Consider the following 21,147-nt stretch of genomic DNA (forward strand, 5'->3'; position numbering starts at 1 on the left):
TCTGCTATGAACAACGGAAGAGGAAGAGCAGCATGCCTGATGTAGTTATTAAAAAGATAAATACAATCTTGTATGTAGCCAGCCACATATTTCTGGGAACAATAAGTGAATATGTACAAGGCACCAGGTAAAATTCTGCTGAGATTTTAGGGCATCATCATTCAGGTTATCAGTGTCCAGCAAACCTGAATTCATGCTGGAACAGGTGCAGAGAAGTTCCATCTGGGTAATCAGAGGGAGATAAGAGAGCGTGTCTTGCTGAGCTTGGCAAAATGAACGGCGAGGGGGGGGGTCCAATTCTTCTCTGTAAATACATTTGGGGTTTAAGGCGGGCAGAGTGGGAGAACAAGCACCAGGGGAGAAGAATCATTCACATTTATAGACGGCGCTTGTGCTAGAGCAGATAGCCATAAGGTGGATATGGGCATAAATCGGATAGGGGAGGAGGAGAAAGGCTCTTGCTGTGAGAGGAGTAACGGTCTCAAACAGCTTCTCCGTAGGAAAGAGGGGGCAAAAAAATACTAAGTAGCTTTAAGAGGAAGCATGATAAAGCTGTGAGCTGGCAGCAAGAACTGGGCAGCGAGTGTCCTTCCAGGCCCAGCTCCAGCTCACCTGGGGAAGGAGAACAGAGGACTGGCCCTATCCCATACTCACCCAGTTCACCCAAACATCACCAACGTGTGGCCGAGGAAGCAAAGCACGCAACGGCTGTATCTATATGACAGGGCAGAGCATACTGCCCTTTACCTTCCCCTCAACTCCCTCCCTACAGAGCACCCGTCCCCACCTCTCCTCCTTGCCCATGCTCTGCCTGACAAGTTTGATATTTCTCAGTCACATTTTTTGGCTTTGCCCCCATAGGAAGAGCCACACCCGGCTTAGAAAAAAATGCCCGCCGGCCGCCCTGGCTTTGCCGCACTGACAGAGAGGTTTTTCTGTTTGCAGCACCTGCCAAGTAGAGGAAAACTGTTCGGTTGCGTAAACGCCAGCTGCTGACATGTGCATGACCCATTAGGTGCAGATCAGGTGAGCTTGGGTGGCGGTGGCCTTGAGAGGGGTGTCTTTGCCCTCCCTATTAAGTGGACTGAGCTTTTATGTCTGTTATGTACTAATGACTCACACTTGAGAGGTAGAGCTCGTAGGCTTATGTGAAAAACAAACATTGTGCCTTTGTGGGAAAGAACAGGTCTTTCTCCTTGTCTGATAAAACAACAGTTGTCAGCATCCGCTGCTGTGTGCTATATGGCTTCAGGGCTCTGGAATCTGAGAAGGACCCATTTCCTAGGGCCATTCTGTGTCCCCACACCACACTGCCACTGAGACAGCCTTGGCATCCGAACCTGCCCTGTAAAACTGCCCGCAGACCGCCTGGAACAGTCCTTTGTGCGTGAACGCTCTCCTATCCATCTCCACAGAGCAGTGACAGCACAAATCCAGAGGACAGTTCAGCAGCAGCACAAGTCATCTACTTCCACGGCCAATTAGTGTCACAGATGTATAAGCTAATGTCCCAGGCTGCGTCCTCTGCTCTTCACAAGATCTGCCGTATCCATCTGCCTGCTCATCCCCTGCCAGCTTCTGCGCACCAACCAAATGGTCAGAGCAGCCAGAATGTGGAGGGCACATAAATCCATCAGTCCAGAGGCCACCAAACTGATACAGCTCCCCTTTGTAATTAAAAGCTTCCACATTCATTTAGATGAAACCGTTACAGTCTGCAATACTTATGCACTACTTAGACTAGGGACATCTTCTGTGGCAGGCATTTGTTGCAGAAGCCAGTGCTTCAGTGAGAGTGTCCTCCTGCCCTTGGGGCCTGGGGACTCAGCAGGGCAGAAGAGCTTCCAACAAGCAGAGAAGTCTTGAGGGCTGAACAGGGCAAGGAGGATGACGGCTCCTCCTCTCCTCCTCTTCTCCTCACCTCCACAGTAGATATACCTTCACAGTGGTTGAAGGAGTTAAAGGGAGAAGAGGGGTAAGAGGCACAGAGGAGCTCTACAGCCAGGGAAAGAGTAAATCGTGGTGAACAAGCAGGAGACTGGAGGAAATGCACCTGGAACCAGAGAAAGGCTCTTGTGCTTTGGCTGTGCTCAAACTGTGCATGTGGGTAATGTGTCTTCTCTCAGAGCTGCCCATCAGGCTCCACACGCGCCCAGGGTCCCAGGTACACCTTCCTTTTCAGCAACCTGTCCTGGACATTTTCTCAAGGTATTATATGGCAGGATTTTGCCCTAGTTCATTTATTGTGTCCCCAAACACTCTTGCCATCAGGACGCACCAAATAGCTGAGCCGATGAAGCCGGCAGCAGGTGACCTGAGCATATGTGCACCTCCAGAAACACCCACGGGTTTCCGAAACGCTGGCAACCACCTTCCCTCTGTGAGTCACGGGGTCAGGCGTCCTCATCACACGGAGCCAGAAACCCACCGAGCCAGGCCCCTGGCACAGGGGTAGCAGACGGTGGTCACCACTGAGCCTACAGCCGCCAGCAGGGATGGGAGACCGGGCACAGCAGGACGAGGGGAAGCAGGACAAGCAAGAGCAGGGAAGGAAGAAAACGCAGCTCTCTGCCTCAAAAACGAGAGAGAAAGCTGCTTTGGAGAGGAGACAGGGTGTAGTGGAGGGCTGAGAGGTAAAATGTGGTAATTTGTAGGGCGTTATGGATGATTAGACCGTGTAGGGCAAAAGGAACGACGCTCCGTTTCGTCCTTCCTTGCAGATAACTTTTATTTGATGTCCCATATTAAGAACTGTGATATATTCCATGATTAATCAGCTGAATTTGGCCCTGCGAATGCACTCATAACCCTTCCCTGGGTGCACTCCTCAACTGTCGGGAGAATTTAAGCCACGATGCGTCTGGCTGGCAGGGCAGGTGGGACCTCGGGATGTTTCCCACTGCCCCTAAGGGCCAAGTTTACACCCCTCCCATCCCTTACCCCACCCCGCAGAAATCCTCGGGGCCGCCGATGGGCAGGAAGGTCCCCACGCAGGTCCTCATCCCCGCGAATTCCCGGAGAAGGCACCGTATTCCCCGTTCCCCCTGCAGGGCACTGAGTGCGCGTCCCCCCTCCCCGCTCTCCCCCGGCGCTGGCAGGGCAGGGACCCCTCCGGGGCTGCGGGCGGAGCCCGGGGCGGGGGGGGGGGGCGGCACTGCCAGCGGGGCTCACGCCCGTCCCTCCCGCAGGCGCCGGGGGCCGGGCCGGCGGGGGCGGTGCTGGCAGGCGGGCCGAGCCGGGCCGGGGAGAGCCGAGCCACTCCGCCGGCAGCAGCGCCGGGCCGAGGGCAGCCCGCAGCATGTCGCCGCTCCGCGTCTGCATCATCGGCTCGGGGAACTGGTGAGTGCCGCAGCGCGGGGGGGGGCACCTGTCCCGTCCGTCCCCCCCCCGCCTCTCCCCTGCCCCACTCCTCCCTTTCCCCCCGTTTCTTTCCTTCTTGCTCCCCGTTTCCCCTTCCTTCCTCGTTTTTCTCCCCCGCCCGCCCCCCCGCAGCGGGTGGCACGCCCGGGGGGCGCTTCGCAACAGGTCCGGTGCGGGGAGCAGCGGGGGCCGGGGGGCGCCGGGCCGGGCGGCGGAGCGTCTCCGCGGTCCCGAACCCGCCGCCCCGATCGCCCCCTGCCTCGGCCGAGCGGGCTGGGCGGGCGGGGGCCAGGGGAGAGGCAGCGGGGCCGGGAAGAGATGAGGGTCCTGCATCGCTGAGGTGCGTGAGGCGTTTAAAGGCTGGTGACAGGACGGCGACAGCCCAGAGGGAGCTGCGCCCCTGCGGCTGTGTGTGCCCGTGGCAGGGCCCAGGCAGCTCAAACAGAAAGCCAACCGCATCCTGGGCTGCATCAAAAGAAGCGTGGCCAGCAGGGCGAGGGAGGCGATTTCTGCCCCTCTACTCCGCTCTGGTGAGGTCCCACCTAGAGAACTGCATCCAGCTTTGGAGTCCTCAGGACAAGAAGGACATGGAGCTGTTGGAGGGGGTCTACAAACATGATGAGAGGGCTGGAGCACCTCTGCTGTGAGGACAGGCTGGGAGAGTTGGGGTTGTTCAGCCTGGAGAAGAGAAGGCTCCAGGAAGACCTTAATAGCAACCTTTCAGTGTCTGAAGGGGGGCTACAAGAAAGCTGGAGAGGGACTTTTTACAAGGGTACGTAGTGATAGGACGAGGGGTAATGGCTTCAAGCTGGAAGAGGGGAGATTTCGATGAGATATCAAGAAGAAATTTTTCGCTATGAGGGTGGTGGGACACTGGCACAGGTGGCCGAGAAGCTGTGGCTGCCCCATCCCTGGAGGTGTTCAAGGCCAGGCTGGATGGGGCTTTGGGCAACCTGGTCTAGTGGGAGGTGTCCCTGCCCATTGCAGGGGGTTTGGAACTAGATGATCTTCCAACCCAAACCATTCTATGATTTCCCACACTCGTAAGAATACGTCAGCTACTGCTCAGTCCTTTCTAGCCTGGTCAAAAGCACGGCTCTCCAGTGCTCCTTGGGTCTGACAGACCCCACTGAAGTTGGTAAACCCTGTCTCACTAGATTTCATATCTTACTTTTCTTATGGTTTATGTAAGCTTAGCACAAACAGAACAACACGTATGTACATGCACTTAGGATTAACAAACCCAGCCTCCAGGTAGCTCAGTGGAGTCTTTTTGTACAAGGAAAGCAAATGCTTTAAGATTTTAAAAATATCTGACAGCTAAGTGGAAGCAAATGCCCAAAAAAAATCAATGGATGAGGGAGTGGTTGCTCGTGAGCTGCTGAGAACATGACACAGTTAAAGCACGACTCTCTGCCTTCCTGCCTTGCAAAACCAGTCCAGTGCTTTCTGAGCCCCCACATGCATGCTTTTTCCAGATCACAGGCTCTTTGTGCACGACATCGCTCAGACACAGCCCTTCACATGTAACTGCAAAGCTACGTTTTCTTCAGGAACTCACCTGGCTTTCTCTGGTCCCGACAGATGCAGTTCTGCCCCATCATTTCTCACCAGCATTTCACCCACTGCCAGTTTCACCACGTCATCCCTCGCTTCTGTCCCTCCCCTGCTGCCCTCTTCTCCCTCACCACAGGCATCCAAGCCTGCGCAGGCAGCTCGGTGTCACTTCCAAGCCCCTCAACAGCCACGGCTGCACATCCGAGAGTCAGCTTTTGCCTTTGGTCGGCCCACAGCCTTCATCATTCTCTGGCTGCATCCTCAGGCAAGCACCTCCTGCCTTTCCCAAGCAGTCCCCTTGCCATAAGACATTCTCCAAAGCCGCTTAGTTGTCTTCCTTCAGATCTGTGCTCGAGAAGGTTCTCTTCCTTTCACGTATACCTGCAAACTCGGAAAGAGTTATGCCGCAGAGATACAGAGGCCCCAGCTCATTCAATACTATCTACTTACTCGTACTGCCTGTCCACCTGGGCCCATCTCTTGCTTCCCACCAGATACAGAGACTCTAAAATCTTTGGGGAGGAGATAAACATTGCGCTCTGATGTTTAAATCGCATCTATTCATAGCCTCTGTGGTAGAACAGGTTGTCTTAGCACAACATAGGAATATAATGTTTGTCTTTGGCAAACATTTTTTTCTTATGTTCCTCCTGAATATTTGGGTGACAGTTCAGCTCACTGCTCTTCAGTCTTTCCTGCGGCTCAGAAACGTGGCTGACGCGTGACGCAGCGTGTCGCAATAGCTCGTGTCAGCTGCAGAAGTTCAGCAGGTCACAGGGACTTAGTAAGTCAACAGCGCCAGCAGACTCCCGAGTGATGTGGTTAAGCGAAGTAAGTGCTGCACAGCATTTTGCGGTTGCCAGTCAGGTGCAGGAGGGTTTGTGTTCACGTTAATCGTGGCTCAGTTACCTGTTTTTAAAAATAGAGGTTTAATTCACTGCCTGGCCCATCAGAACCCAAAAGCTCTCCCAGTCTTCTTAGATTCATTTGGACTGCAGGGTCCTCGGCAAAGATCCAGCTTGAACTAGGGTCTTGTCTTCAAGATGGCCAGATGGCCAGGCTTTTTACTGAGGTGCATGGAAGGAAAATGATAGAAGTGGTCATAAATTGAACCAAAGGAGGTTCTGACTCAATATATAAAGACAGGGGGGGAAAAAAAACCCCCAAACCCTATAGGAATACTAAAGCATTGGGGCAGGTTGCCCAGAGAGGAGGTGGTCCTTGGAGAGCTTTCAAGACTCAACCGAACAAAGCCCTGAGTAACCAACCCATCTGGACTCAATGTTGTTCCCACTTTGGAGACCTCTCACAGTCCCTTCCAACATGAGTGATACTAGAATTTAAAAAATTTAGGGTGGTTTGCTAAGAAAGAGACAGGAGGAAGACATGATCATCTTCAAGTGTCTGAAGGAGAACAAGAATATTCCATCCTTCTAGAATAGAAATGGGCTTGAACTGCAGTAAGAAAGACTTAGGTTAAATGTGAGGATGACCTTTCTAATGCTAAGGGTTGCAAAATCGTGGGATGGGCTGGTTGGGAAAGGGAAGAGACCTGCAATCGCTGAGGTCTTTGAGACCTCCTCGGAAAAACTGTTAGGAATACCATAAGTATATTTGACTGCCTTTTGTATAGGGAAGGGATGAGCTGCTTCATGGCGTCCTTTCAGCTCTCATTTCCACCAGATCTGATGTATGCCACAGACGCTTTCGTATTCATATATGTAAATAATGGATCTTATTTGAGTTATTCTACATCAAAGCTTTCCCGTTATACTGATAGGAAATCTCCAGATAAAAGCTTTCTTTTTCTTAGCGATATGTAAATCAGTTCCAACGTGAATTAACATAACTGTGGAAAAAAAAAAAACCTGATTGGTAGCTTCCACTTACTTTTAAAAATTATCTAAGCAGAGTTCTCAGTCTTCTATTAATTTTCACTAAATTGGGTTTTGGAGAAAAAAACTGTGGCAAAGTCTTTATATGTGAACGTTCTTGTTTTTTGACTTTTCCGCCAAGCCCGTGTAGCCTACCGACCACCGCCTTCACAGACAAAGCAATTCTTCCCACGGCTGATCAGTGGTGACTGAATTTTAAATGAACTTAGTAAAACATCAGGTTTATGGACTGTTTGTTTTGTGGCGAGGTGTTTTCCCTGATGTCTGTTCAATGTCTTTGAAACATTAAACCCTTTCTCCTCCAATTTCTCGTTCATCTGAAGAGAAGCCAAACAAAAATACTGTCTTTTATGGAGCTACACTTATGGCTGAGAAACCTTCAGAGATGGTGAAGGTACCTTGCCCATAGGAAAATACTTGGGTGGCAGCATCCAAGCGCGGTGGTAATGACAGCTCTGCTGTAAGATCAGATTTATCGGATGAGAGTTGCGAGTCCCATTCAGGATTTCAGAGGTTAGAGCTGGAGTCTGCATCTTTCAACAGAAAAATCATATGAACTTGGTACGTAGCTAGAAAAGTTATTTTTATGGATAGGCTTGAGGTCTAAGTTCTGCATTTAGATCTCAGATTCATCCATAAAAACAACTTTTCTTCTTAAAACATGTTTCTTGTGCTGAGCCACAATTCATCCTCAGCTCAGGCCTTGATTGTCCTCCCTGTTGATAAGTAGGGCAAAAGACCCAGACTATAAGTAATTTTAGAGATAATACTTCTCTGACAGTAAAGGTTCACCCCTGAAATATTTCTCTACGTATTTTAAAGGACAAAACCCAATCACCCCTTTTTAGAAAAAAAGCATTACGGCAGCTCAGGATACAGCATATAGTCAACACGCATATGTCAACACTAAGCAGAGTGAAACCTGACCTCGGTAGGATTTCCTTATCGTTCAAGATTAAGATGAAGCCCTTTTATTACTTATTGAGCAATTCAGCCTTGTGCAAACCTGTTACATCAAAAATACAGTCGAGCCAAGGAGAGCCAGCTACAACGCGGTTTCCCGATGAACCACTGCCAGCACAGACCTACCTGGACTTCGACTTGGGTATAGTTGAGACCTTTGTCAGTTCCAGAAAACACACCGCAGCTAAACCCTGCTCCTGCAGGCGTCTTACAAGCGGGTCAGAGGACAGGAGTGTTGCAACTGCAGCTCCCCTTTCAGTTGTGTTAGTAAAACGGCCAGTACGCAAAAGATTAAAGTAGTATTAAAATGAAAAGGAGGAACAGAGGAGTAAAAATAATCGCCCCGCCTCCCCATAGAATTTAAAGAGCTTTAAGCAACACTTGCAATATTTTCTGCAGGGTTTTTTAATTCTCTCTTGCCAATAAGCGAACGTTTGCAAGGCTGCAGTGGTGATGGGGAAATCAAATTATTGTCTAAACTGAGGGTAAAAAATGCTCAGCACAACTGAAGAAGAGTAAACTGGATGGTTAAAATACCCTCAGGCTGCAACTATTGCAGATCCTGTTACAGTGATAATTACAGCAATATATAAAGAGAAACCATCAGGTTGAAGATTTATTTATTTTTTTTCAAGAAAAGAACAATTTCTGAGGATTTCAGCTCTTACATAAAATCCTTATTGCAACTGCTTGGTTATTGGTAGGAAAGTGGGATGCATCTATTTTAGATGAGATGCACAAAGGCTGTCACAGCAAGATCGTTCAGCGCTGCTTTGCCACCCGGATTATTTTACATTTGTTGGTCTTCAGAAAAAAAGAATTATCCGAGGAGCAAGAGAGATTTTAATCCCAGTTCCTGTATTTTTAGTGCAATTGATGGTACACCACATTGCCACTCTGTAGTCTTTGATGGGACCGTAGATCCCTTATTACAGTTATGTTTTCTCTGGCTCTACTTTCTGTTTTTAAACTGAGGGGGTTTGGATGGAGAACAGGAGGAATAAAGCTTTCTGATAAACGTAGCAAGCACCTGAACAGCTTTATAGCGCAGGCCTTTTATGAATTATTATGTTTAAAGTAATTTGTGTTTCCAATTCGCAATAAAACTCCTTTTTCCCTATTAGTTATTTCTTTCTTTTTTTTTTAAAGGGGATCAGCCATAGCAAGAATCATTGGCAAAAATGTCCAGAAATCCAACAGATTTGATCCTATTGTCAAGATGTGGGTATTTGAAGAGATCATCAATGGAAGAAAACTCTCAGAAATAATCAACCAGGAACATGAAAATGTTAAATATCTGCCTGGATACAAAATACCCAAAAATGTGGTAAGTTGGAAAAAAAAAAAAATCACTGAAATATTATTATTTTTTATAAGGGAGGCAACATCTGGCAAAATTAAAATTAGGAAGTAATTCACTGCTTCATTCTGATTTGCCACCTAACTGAAATATTTTAAGTGTGCTGAAACAGAACTCATTTCTGTGACGCTTGCTTGTCTCACATGTCACACACAACTTCAAACACCCAGTTGTGTCAGGTGCTGGTAACGCACCATCCTCCTCTCCGGCAGGAATCAGCATAACTCCAGAAATGGCAGGCAGAGATCTGTCTACACAGAGCTGAGGTTGTTTCAAACCCACAACATCTTCTGGAAAAAGAGGGAAAGCTGCTGCTCTCCCTTCTCCTAAAAAAGAAATCAACGGCACAGCTAACAGCTGTGGCTTACAAGGAGATGAACAATGAGTTATCGGCTCACGGGTGATTTCAGGATAGCAAGACACTGCTATAAATGCTGTAAATTCCACCAAAGATATAAGCTGTTTAATTTTCATGTACATTTAAAACACCAAGTTATGCATCTCTACTTAAATTAATTAGCTTAGATAATTTATCGCTACCGAAGCACGCAAGGTGAGGGCTTTTGGCTGTTCAAGGTTTTCCCAAATGCCACTGTTTTGTGAGTTAAAGTAAGTAGCGCCGCGTTTCTTGAACAGTTGCAGTTGTAAAAGGAAGTTAAGAAGTTGCACGTGGTGGGTCTCCTTGCTTGGAGAGTGGTTATATTTAGTACTCCGTTTAGTGCTGCGATTGCATATTTGCACTCCCGTGGTTTGAACTTGGCACACAGTTCTCCTGGGTTACTCGCCCGTTATTTTCACAGCCCTCTAGCAGATCAACAGGCTTGTCCTCAGCACCTGAGATCAGCCTCATCCTCTCTATAGCAAAGTCCGAGGCTCTACTGGCAGAAATCAGCTGGTTGCAGTAAAGCCTGGAGGCACCCTCACATCCTCATCTCCGACTGAGAAAAAAAACCCCAACACCCTAACCTGCAATATTTTGGAGAGACAGGAGCCCTGTTCAGTGCTGCCAGCTTCTGCCCTCCTCCCGCTTTGCCTTTTTCCCGGAGAAGCAGCCTTGCTGGCAGCAGTTCTGGTTCTCCCGGTGGGAATCCCACTTGCTCTAAGGCTGTGTGCTCCAAGGCTGCATCCAAGGGCAACGTTTGCTCTGACTGTAAACTGCTTGTGATAGCAGGCTCAAATTCACCTGCCGTTGCCTCTGTAGCCTGGACTGAGTCGTTGTTCTGAGTAATGCTAGCATTTGGAGGAAGATAGAGCTTGTTAGTTATTAAATGTGTTAGGTACATTTTTCTAACTATTGGCCACGTTACCCATCCCACCCCAAACACGATAATAATCTCTGCCTTTTGATATAATTTATTCCTGAGTAGCTCTCAGCTAGTGACCTATGGAAACTAAAGACTGTCAGAAGAGGCTCTGTCTCGCCACCCTGCTTCATTCCCGTGCTCCCCATTCATTCTAGCAGAACCACACAGGGTTGCTCAGTATCTTCGGGAACCACCTGAAGAAGCAGAATCAGCGAAGGGGCTTCCCAGGCCAGTGCAAGTTGAGGAAGTATATCATCATCTTCCCCAGATTGTCCACAAAGGGATGGGATGGGAGGCAAGTTAAAATAATAAAAAAAAAACCCCAAACCTAATAAAAGCTAGGCTGCTTTAGATATTTCAGAAGAGAGCTGCAGTTGCTCGCATGAAGAGCTAGCAGCTCTGCAACAGCGCACGTTAAAATTAAGGACATTTGCAACGCATCTGCAATGGCTTTGGCCCATTGGTATCTTGCAAGGTGCGAGGATTCCTACCTAGGGGTCATTTCAGCTGTCACTCTTGTCCCAGGTGGCTGTACCGGACGTGGTCGAAGCAGCAAACGGGGCAGACATTTTGGTGTTTGTTCTGCCGCATCAATTCATTGGCCGAATCTGCGAGCAGATCGCATGCCAGATAAAACCCGGGACATTTGGGATTTCCCTGATCAAGGTAAGTTGAGGTTGATCTGTACAGGGTAAATAAATAACTACCTTCAACTTGAGGGTGGGAGCTCCAGTCCTCAGCTGTAGGCTCTGCATAAACACGAGCTTTTCTTCCTGCAAGAGTTAAAACTTACCCAGCCTCTGCCAGCCCTACTGCTGCTCCTGTGACCATGGAGAGCAAAGGATGGGGCAACCCATCTGGGCTAAGAGTGACCGCCTTTGCCAGCCATCTTTAGCCTGGATCGGTTCCTACTTGGACCAGCAGGGAGGTGAAAATGGGCAGAGAGAGGGCTACGTAAGCTGGTGCTGCTGCCAGAAAAAATACTCATCAGACTACAGCCTCAATTAACTCTGCGCTGGGAAGAGCGCTGGGTCAAAGTGCCTCTTCCAAGTACATGCTAAAGATGTTCTTGGCAGCATCAAAACAGCACAATAACACTAATGATTTTGCAGAACTGAAGCAATTTCAATCTGGCATGAACTGAGGAATCTCTTTTTAAGGTTAGAGATACCAGATTATCAGAATCTTAGAAGGAATTAACATTTTAAGAGAATCTCAGCCTAAAAGCCAGAGGCAAAGCATAGGAATATAGTCTACTGCTTCTTCTTTTGATTGCATTACAGGAAATATCCAATTTAAAATTGTAATGAAAGAAATGTAATTCAAGTTTTCAGACTGCAAGACCAGCTCTTCCCCCTTCCCCACCTGCCCCCGAAATTATTTCACAAGCAGCAGTGCATCAAGGAGAGGAAGGTGTGAGAGGAAGGAAATTCCTGCAAATTTACTTCTTTCTTTAGCTTAAAAAACCACCAAGACAGTTCAGTATACTCCTTAATAGCAATGAAGCACTCAGATTAGTACTTAGTTCTTGCAAAAAAGTCACTGCTTGGAGGCTTAATTTAAAAGTCTGGTTCTGTACTACAGGAATTTAACACAAAGGCAAAAAACAGCATTAAAGCAAGCCTCAGGACAGCAGCTCTGGATACGAGGCCTCTTGTAGGGTTACCTGGAGTGCCGCTACCTTCTCCCCGAACTTGCCTTGAATTTGCAGTTATCAAAGTACAAACCCAGAGCATTTGTATTAATGGCTAACGCTAGCGAATGTAAGACCCAAATCCTTCCAATTAAAACTGGAGTGCTGCAGGCAATAGGACACCTTCTGCTTTACTAGTGCTCTACTGCTGTCGCTTACCTATTCTATTAGCTTGGCTTTGACTATCGTCTCTTATTCAGGGGATCGATGAGGGTCCTGAAGGCCTGAAGCTCATATCTGACCTCATTCAAGAGAAACTGAAAATAGAAATCAGTGTGCTTATGGGGGCCAACATCGCCAAAGAAGTGGCTGATGAGAAGTTCTGTGAAACCACCATCGGTAACTATTGCAAAGAGCAAACTAGAGTCGCTAGCTGTGGTTTATCCTCACCTGTGGCTGGGCAACAGGAGAACCTCTGGAGGAAGCCGGGGGATGCGATGGGTTCTATGTGGTTCCCAAGTACTGCGGTGCCCACTGAGCTCGTTCAGGAAACCAGCGTGATTTCCAGGGAGTTCAGTGCTGGCAGGATCAGTTCCAAACCGACAGCGGTTTCAGTGCTGGGAGCTAATTTAGTCCATTAAAAAATTACAGTTTAATGTTTCTCTAGGAGTTGGCAAGGGCCACCTTTTGTGTCTGTACAGCTCAACGCTGAGTACGTCGGCAGTTGGTACGCTATACAGTCTCGATAGAGAAGTGTAATCAGAAGCTCATATGAGCTCATACTCCCCAAGGTGTATTTCTCCATCTTCAAATTTCTTTGTTTGACAAAAAGCCCAAAAACAAAACAAAACAAAACAATCAACCCAGTAACGTTCCGTTCTTCCCTCCCGTTCAGACTGCTTGCCAAAACATAGCATCTGATCCTCCCAGAACTGGGTCTGACCTCATTTGGAAAGTTCATCCAGTAGTTTTTAAAATCCATTGATTTTTAAAGTCAGTCGAAATTAAAGTTACATCCTTCCATAGCTAGGGAAGGCAAAAAAAGAAAATTGTTGCAATACCGTTCCTTTGCCTTGCAAGTGTTACAGTAATAGTGAAAACCATATCAGTGGGGCATTTGTTGCTGGCAGAGCAACTAAGCACAAATAGGACTAGACATGACTAGGAGAGTTGAGCAATATTCATTTTCTTGGCGGTAATTTAACTACTGCTGGCCCAGTTTGAAGCCACGCTGTGCAAAGAGCTTTCTCCCTCGCTTTTGTCCTTGTGGAAAGCCCTATAGTCCAGAAACCGCCACCTTGAAGAGACTGGGTATTCCCCAACATCAATTATCGTGAAGGATGAGAAGCAAACCCAAAGTTTCTTGTGAGATGGGGTAGAAACCCCACAGCTACCAGAGTGCTATTACCCAGGCTCTTTAATACTCAAAAACAGAGTACCCAGAACCCCTCCAGGAGCAACAGGTAGAAAACGCTACAGGTCCTCTTGGCCCAGCTCTCCCTGAAGGAAACCAAGTTGCCTCGTATAAAAATGAATTGACACTCCATTGAAAAGTCTTTGCCCAGCTCACTGCCCTTCCTCTCATTACGTAGGGCGAGCACTGTAATGACATGATACATGACCTCCATAAAATTGGTAACAAAAGTGTTCGAGCAGTGCCACTGTTCAGCTTCATCATCTGTGGATCTTCCTGTAATTGGGAATTAATGGGGCATTAATCATTTGCACCCCATAATAACATTTAGCAATTATACCAGTTTACATTTTCGAAGCAGCAATTATACCATTGTGCTGTACGAAGCGATTTGTAAATGTTATCTTTTGCAAGGTTTGTGGTTATACAAGCTTTCTCAGGCAGAAAGCTGCGTTAGGCGCTACCTACTTTTAAGCTCTTTAAAGTGTTATTAAGCGATGCTTGGTCAGTGCCCTGGGACTTGCAGACATTTAACACTGGCTTCCAGCAGGTGCCGTGACTGAGCTCACACAAATCTCTTGTTTAGCAACACCCAGTTACTGGGACCACAAAACCTAAAGTGCTCCCTGGGCCCTTATTTCAGGTTTCAGTTAATTGTGTGTACTCTGAAACGTTGCAAAAACTCTCTTTCATCCTTCCTTCCTTCCCACAGGGTGCAAAAATGAAAAACAAGGGAAAATCTTTAAAGAATTAATGCAGACCCCCAATTTCAGGATTACCGTGGTGCTTGACTCTGATACAGTGGAGATTTGTGGAGCCTTAAAAGTGAGTAATTTCAAACCAAAATGTTTTTATTAGGGCCAAATTCTCCCGTCACCTGAGTCTTCTGTAAGCCACAGGGTCTAATACGAGTCCTGCCACTTTGTGATTGAGTGAGCATGGACAAGATATGAATTCATGTGCCAGTTTTCCAACCTGTAAAAAAGGGAAAATTTACTTAAAAATACAACTGTTGGCACAGCATTTCAAAATAGTTGTATTTTTATCTTTATTTTGCCAGAGGCACCTCTGCTTCCGAGGGCAGAATTTAGTCCACTGTATTTTCTCGCCTGCATGTTGTAAGCACATGGAACAAAGACTCTTACTACATATTGTAGCTCCCACTAAAAACTTATTTCCATGGGTCAAGTAGTAACCTGCTAGAAAGTTTGCATCAGAAGCGATGCTGTGTGTTGGCAGCGCATCTATCCAGCATTCAGATCGAGATCCCAGGCTGGAGCAGAAACAATACCAAAATCACCAAGTTTCCAATGGGTGAGATTCAGAGTTTGCTTTTAAGCGTACTGAAAGAGACTCCAGCCTGTGATCCGTTGTACTTTTTTATACATTCAATCATTTGTACTTCAATAATTCACCTTTTCTTGGAGGAGTGGGGAATTACTGGCTAGGAAAGAATTGGTCCTGTTCAACCTAACATACAAAAAGAAAAGTTTCTTTACATAAAAACAAAAAAAAAAAAACAAAAAAAACCCCAAAACACCAAAAGTTTCTTTTAAAAAAAAAAACCCAGATTTTACTTTTGGCCACAGACTGGAACTCGGGGAAGGCACAGAGGGGAGTGAGGTTTTTTCTGCTCTGTGGGAAATCTTTGGTCTTCTTGAAATCATTGCTTTGGCATTGCCTTTGCTAAAAAAAAATAAAAAATAAATATCTGCAGTGGGGCACATGCATGCCTGGAGCAAACACTTCAACGGAAGTACTAGTACATATTACTCAAATACAGTGAACTACACTCATTTAGGGATTTATTTAGGGGCTGGGAATTGTGAGGTGGGAAGGGAGGTGTGCAGGACAATGGTGAAGAGTTGTAAAGATGTTTAAGATCCTGAGAGGTTTGTTTAGAGCTGTAGAAAAGGGCTATTTTACTGACCGTTTTTGCAGGAGAAAGCAAAATTTGATCGACTGCAGCACCTGTATGTAGAACCCGTGCCTGTTTAAATTAGAGACACACAGAGAAAACCTAGGAAGGCATGACTTGGTGTGAGGTATTTTAAATAGTTAAAACAGAAAGGTCAGTGAGTCTCACCTTAGAACTAGCAGAAAACCAGACCATTAACTGCATACACGCTACGTGATTGCAATATTACTGTATAAAACAAGCTGCTTTGATTTTTTCCTCATGGGAATAACAGTGCATACTTAATAAAAATCTTCTAGAAGTCCAGCTACTTTTGTTCAACACTAACTAGCTGTCCACCTTCTTCATAAGATAAGCACGGCTATTGGAAATTGAACCTTGTTCTGATGAAGACAGATTTGTGGGATTTTCGTAAAGCTCAGTGCACGCTCATGAACCTCACGTTTTGCCTGACCGTTTCCTTTCCTCCTCTATATTTCACACTAAACTGTTTGTAGAACATCGTAGCAGTGGGAGCTGGTTTCTGCGACGGACTGGATTTTGGCGATAATACGAAGGCAGCAGTTATACGTTTGGGCCTTATGGAAATGGTGGCCTTTGCCAAGATGTTCTGCAGGGGACCGGTATCAATAGCCACTTTCCTGGAAAGCTGCGGCGTTGCTGACCTTATCACTACCTGCTATGGAGGACGGAACAGAAAAGTAGCAGAAGCCTTTGCTCGCACAGGAAAAGTAAGGATTTTGAAATATTTCACACTAACACGTGAAGAAATCCTTCTGTGTTTTACAAAGGCATCATTAGCTGTTTACCTTCGTGATAACTGCTGGTACGGCAGCAGTATCCCCTCTGACCCAAGTAATCAGTCTCCTCTCTTCTAGTCCATCGAAGAACTGGAAAATGAGATGCTGAACGGACAAAAGCTGCAAGGTCCTCAGACCTCAGCTGAAGTCTACAAGATTCTGAAACAGAAAAATATGCTCGATAAGTAAGTGCTTTTATTTTAAAAAAGGGAATCGACAACAAAGGATGAGTGATTCATAACCTCCTTAATGGTACTCGTTCGTTTCCGTAACAACTGCTTTCTACATCTTGGGTCACAGTTAGAGCTCAGCTTAGCCTGACCCCTCATTGCCATGGTCGGTGGAATAGGATGAAGGTTAAACAGTGTCAGAAAAAACAAACCACAGACATATAGGAAACCAAAATAATCCAAAGGAGCTACCCAGACATCCCTGTGCCCCCAGACAAGACTGAAGGCCACGCACACAGTCAGCTTGCAAACATGATCTATGGGTCAAAGAGTTTCTTGTTCTCAGCACGTCACCATTACAGCTTGCAGCAATACTGCTCTCAGCGCAAACCTTAACTAGGTTATCTCAGTATAAAATGCAGGAATATGCTCCTAATCAAAAAGTTTTATACATATTGAATAGGTCATACGTGCTGATATCAATGCTTTAGCGCGACAAATAATGCTGAGATAAAAAGTACTTCTAGTTGTTTGGGGAATATAAGGTTATTTATAATTTGAAACCTCTGTCTCAGCTTACACAATAGAAGAGATGAACTTCCCTCCACCCCATTCCCTCTTATACATTAGCAGGACTTAGAGGTCAAACATTGCTAAATGAATACTTTAAAAATAATCCTGTTAGAATTGTAACAGATGTAGAAGATTCAAGTAGCATTATCTTTCAAAGAATGAGAGAGAGAGAAAAGCTCATTTTGAGAGGACATGAACTTTAAATCAAAACTTGATCTAATAACTATCGCTATAATTGCACTTAGTTACACACTCAGCTCCAAATCATTCAGTGGACTCATTTTTTACCACATAATGACTAAAAAAGCTTGCAAAAGGAAAAGAACCCTTTAAGCCATGAAGAAAAAAAAATCATTAGACATTTTAATTCTTTTTAGTCTTTTAGATATCAGTAATGAATACAAATAATATATGCATTTTGCATACAGGAGGAAAAAGGGATATTCAATTCAAGATTTTGTCAGTAAATGAAAACATTGGATAGGAATTTTAGCCCCAAAACAGCTCGTCTCTGCTGTCACCCCCCAAAATTGTCCCTCGTTCTTCTTAATTGCCCTAATTTCATTCTTACTGCTTTGTTTTTATACTGTTTTTCTTTTTTTATACTGGACGACTATATAGTCTTCCACAGTAAAGGTACCTCCAAGTTAAAATTCTATTGTAAAGAGAAAGAAAAGTTTTCCGCTTTTCTTCTAATATAACATTAAAAAAAAAGATTTTGTTTTTTTCCATTATAAATGGAATGGAAATGTTTATATTTTCATTGCTACGCGCTTCTTTTAGGTTTCCGTTATTTACAACCATCTACAAGATCTGCTACGAGGGTGAATCGATCCAGGATTTCATCATGTGCCTGCAGAACCATCCGGAGCACATGTAGAGATCCGCTCTCCTCACCTGGTCACCTTCTCCTCTTTCCAGGACGCCTGTCCCCTCCACAGCAAATAAAGTAGAGCAACAGGTGGTGTGACAACCCTTGCTGTAAAGGCAAGAGAGAATGTATTTCAGTATCCTCATTCTGGGGGTAAAAATCTGCCTTTAATTTCAATATTATACCCAAGGAACAGGAAATGAATGTACAATTTAACAGTATTTGAATGTGGGCATTTGCCTAGAGCTACTTTCTTGTTGATTGGAAACAGTTCCCTTTGTAATTTCCATAACAAGAGCTCAATCCAGCTCACGTGAACCTCAACATTTTGCCTACTAATATTACTTACAGAACAGCACGAGATGCTGAAAAATTGAAGAACTCATTCAAACAGAAAAATTCTAGTAAAAAAACCTAAGTTGACAGCAACAAGATCCAATCACGTGGGCAAATGTTGGGTTTCCATAATTCCCCTCAAACACAAATAACGTTTTGTATTTTGTGACATTTAGCCCTTCCTTGATTTCATTTCCCAGCATAAGGCTCTTTGGAAAAATAGGTATCGTTACTCTGCTCAGACACATGAATATTCGGTAGATGTATAAATAAAACAGTTTAGGGGGTGGGGATTGGGGATTTATTTTTTTTTGTTTGAAATTTAGGACACTAGGAATCCTCAGTAGCTATCTGACCTTCATTACACTTACTGTATTCTGTTGAAATACACAAAAAAAAATGTGGAATAACCAAATACATTTATGTTAGCGTCAGGATTTCTCAGCAAGTCATTAATTGGTACTAGCCGAGAGGGGAGAGCTGGAGGTTGACAAGGAGGGAATATGCACAACTCCAGCTTGTGCAATGCTGTTATTTTGAGGACGTAACAGTGAAAAACCCTCTGTAATACTTGACTTTTTATACATGCATGGAAACGACCGCTGTAGACGCACAGAAATTCTGTAAAATTGCATTTGAAACCGGGCTGCATTTTAACTCCACGGGACTGACGCCCATGCAACTTCCCCATCTCTCCAGACTGCAGACCAATGCCCTGATCCTGCTGTAGCTTAAGCAACGCATCTTACACTCCAGAAGGGAGATCTCTCTACCTACTTCTAAATTTTAAACACAAACTGGTTCATAAACCAGTTGTTTTTGGGGTTTGTTTTCGTTTTTTTTTTTAGCTACCAATGGCGTTAATTTTGGAAACATGAAAGTTTTTAAACCTTATAGCTGTACTTGGGTAACTTTACATACCTGATGTTTTTCAGAGTTAAAGCCATCTATGAAACGAACAGTGGCACATTTTATAAGCTTTAATACCCTTTTGAAACACTCCTATTTTGAGACAAGGCAAATGAAAAGGAAGAGTAACCTACTTTTGCTTTGTCTGATTTTCCAAAATAGCAGCAAGGAAGGCAAGTGGGTTTTTTAATCTCTCCATGTATTTGCTGACATAATTGCTTAGGGATAAAATAATAAAATAAAAAATCTAGATTATAAAATTGTCTCCAATCTGCATTTTGGAGAAACGTTTTTATGTCTTTCACATTTATCAGAGTTATATATATATATATTAAAAAAAAGTATTACTTTTAATTATAAATATATTGTAAGAATCTCAGTCTCACAGGTAGCAAAGCTGGCTTGGGTACCAGAAAGGGCAGCTGCAGCATCACTGATCCCTGCCGAAGAGCAGCGAAGGTGGCTCAGCTCCTCCAGCTCCGAGTCCGGTCCCAGCCAGCAGCCCAGGGCTCTGCAGGGCAACGCCAACATTCCTTCCGCTGAAACGGGAATTGCCTGGCCAAATCCTTTACACAAAACAGGGAAATATCATCTTCCATTTCATGTGGAAAAAAAAAAAAAAAGACTTAAATATGGCATAATTTTTAAGTATTGCATACATGAGGATAGGATAGAGAATTCAGGAACCTCCTTACCTCACTGTCAGGCTGAACTTCTGATAAGTCAGGTATGAGCTAATAATAATATAAAATGTTTTACATTCAAAGTGTATCAATAACAGTTTAATAAAGTGATCAATATGCAGACTCGATGTAATTTCATTTTTCAAAATTGTCACAAAATAAATGACTGTTGTAATGGTGGTCCTTTATCATGCTTATACTTGCAGTTAATAATTGTCAGCTCTCAAGAAAAGGACAAGACGACTCAATTTTCTACAGACATTTTATTGATGAACAATTTTTTCTTCTTTTGTATGACATACTTTTTTTTTAACACGGTAAAATAAGGAAATTTTTACTCCATAAATAACAAAAATTAGCCCTTATATCTCAATCCAGTCAAAATCTATGTAAAATAGTTTGTTCTATATTTACATTCTGTACCAAAATAGGAAACACATGTTCAAGGTCAGCCAGTTCCCTCACAACAGTTGTTTTATCTCCAAGGTAAGCTTCACATTAAAAAAGGCAATATTTGCACTTTGGAAGTCTGGTAGTGTAAGATCCCATTATTTAATATACAAATAGGCGCAAATCCCGAGGAGCGATACATTCAGCCAAGCGAAAGCTGGTTGTTCAAGCTTGCAGGGGAAAGACCGTGACCTGCTCAGCAGGCTGAAAGTCACGCGTAGGAAATGTGGGGACAACAGGATGAAAGATATTCAAGCAGAAAGATTTGCAGGACAGGAAGATTTAAAAACTGTCCCTCGCAAGGGAGTGTGGGTATGTCTGCTCTTAAGTGACATCAGTCTTCCTAATTTACTACTGTGTAGCAGAAAGAATGGGCTGCATTGCACTGACAGTCAATTAATGGGGGTCAAAAATTATCTTTCAGTAATTAACCTACATCCAAGGCCGTGACAGCCCCCCAAGACTTCAACTCATTTCAAGAGGAACGAATTGCCTGCTTTTCAGTGGAATTTCACTTGCTGCATCCTCCAGCCAAAAGCTATCCTTCCTCCTTGGAATTGTTTGAAACGCTAGAAAAACGTGTTCCTAAAGTATGACTTGCCTCAACTTCTAACTGAAATGCTAGAGATTTGAACCGCCAGGGTAAAAAGAAACCGCAAGATAAATTTACTTCCATAATCAAACATGGAATGTTTTAAAAAGATTAAAACTGCGACATCACATACTGAAAACGTTTCTGCTACAGACAAGCTAACTTGTTTACCTCTTAGCACTATTTCCAGGGCTCCCGCTGCCCTGTCTACTCTGGTGAAAACACAAAGGCTTATTTGGGCTATATTTCAAAGTTTTCACACGCAAGAGATGCAGCAGGATGGACTTGCCACAATATAGTCAGGACACCTAAAGTAGGCACCTGCAAACTTTCTATTTATTTAAAACCAATACTGACTT

General features: G+C 44.8%; 1 protein-coding gene across 1 annotated transcript; it reads left to right on the plus strand.

The window, feature by feature from the left end:
• The first annotated feature begins 3,182 nt into the window (after nucleotides 1-3,182).
• Nucleotides 3,183-19,934, plus strand: LOC141746176 (glycerol-3-phosphate dehydrogenase [NAD(+)], cytoplasmic-like). Its single transcript, XM_074594145.1, has 8 exons — nucleotides 3,183-3,339; nucleotides 8,925-9,102; nucleotides 10,965-11,105; nucleotides 12,333-12,471; nucleotides 14,199-14,311; nucleotides 15,902-16,135; nucleotides 16,283-16,389; nucleotides 17,731-19,934. The coding sequence occupies exons 1-8, from the start codon at nucleotides 3,299-3,301 to the stop codon at nucleotides 17,825-17,827; spliced, it is 1,050 nt and encodes a 349-aa protein (XP_074450246.1). The 5' UTR covers nucleotides 3,183-3,298; the 3' UTR covers nucleotides 17,828-19,934.
• The last annotated feature ends 1,213 nt before the right edge of the window (nucleotides 19,935-21,147 follow it).

This window comes from Larus michahellis, chromosome 7, assembly GCF_964199755.1.
Source record: "Larus michahellis chromosome 7, bLarMic1.1, whole genome shotgun sequence".
Classification (NCBI taxonomy): Eukaryota; Metazoa; Chordata; class Aves; order Charadriiformes; family Laridae; genus Larus; species Larus michahellis.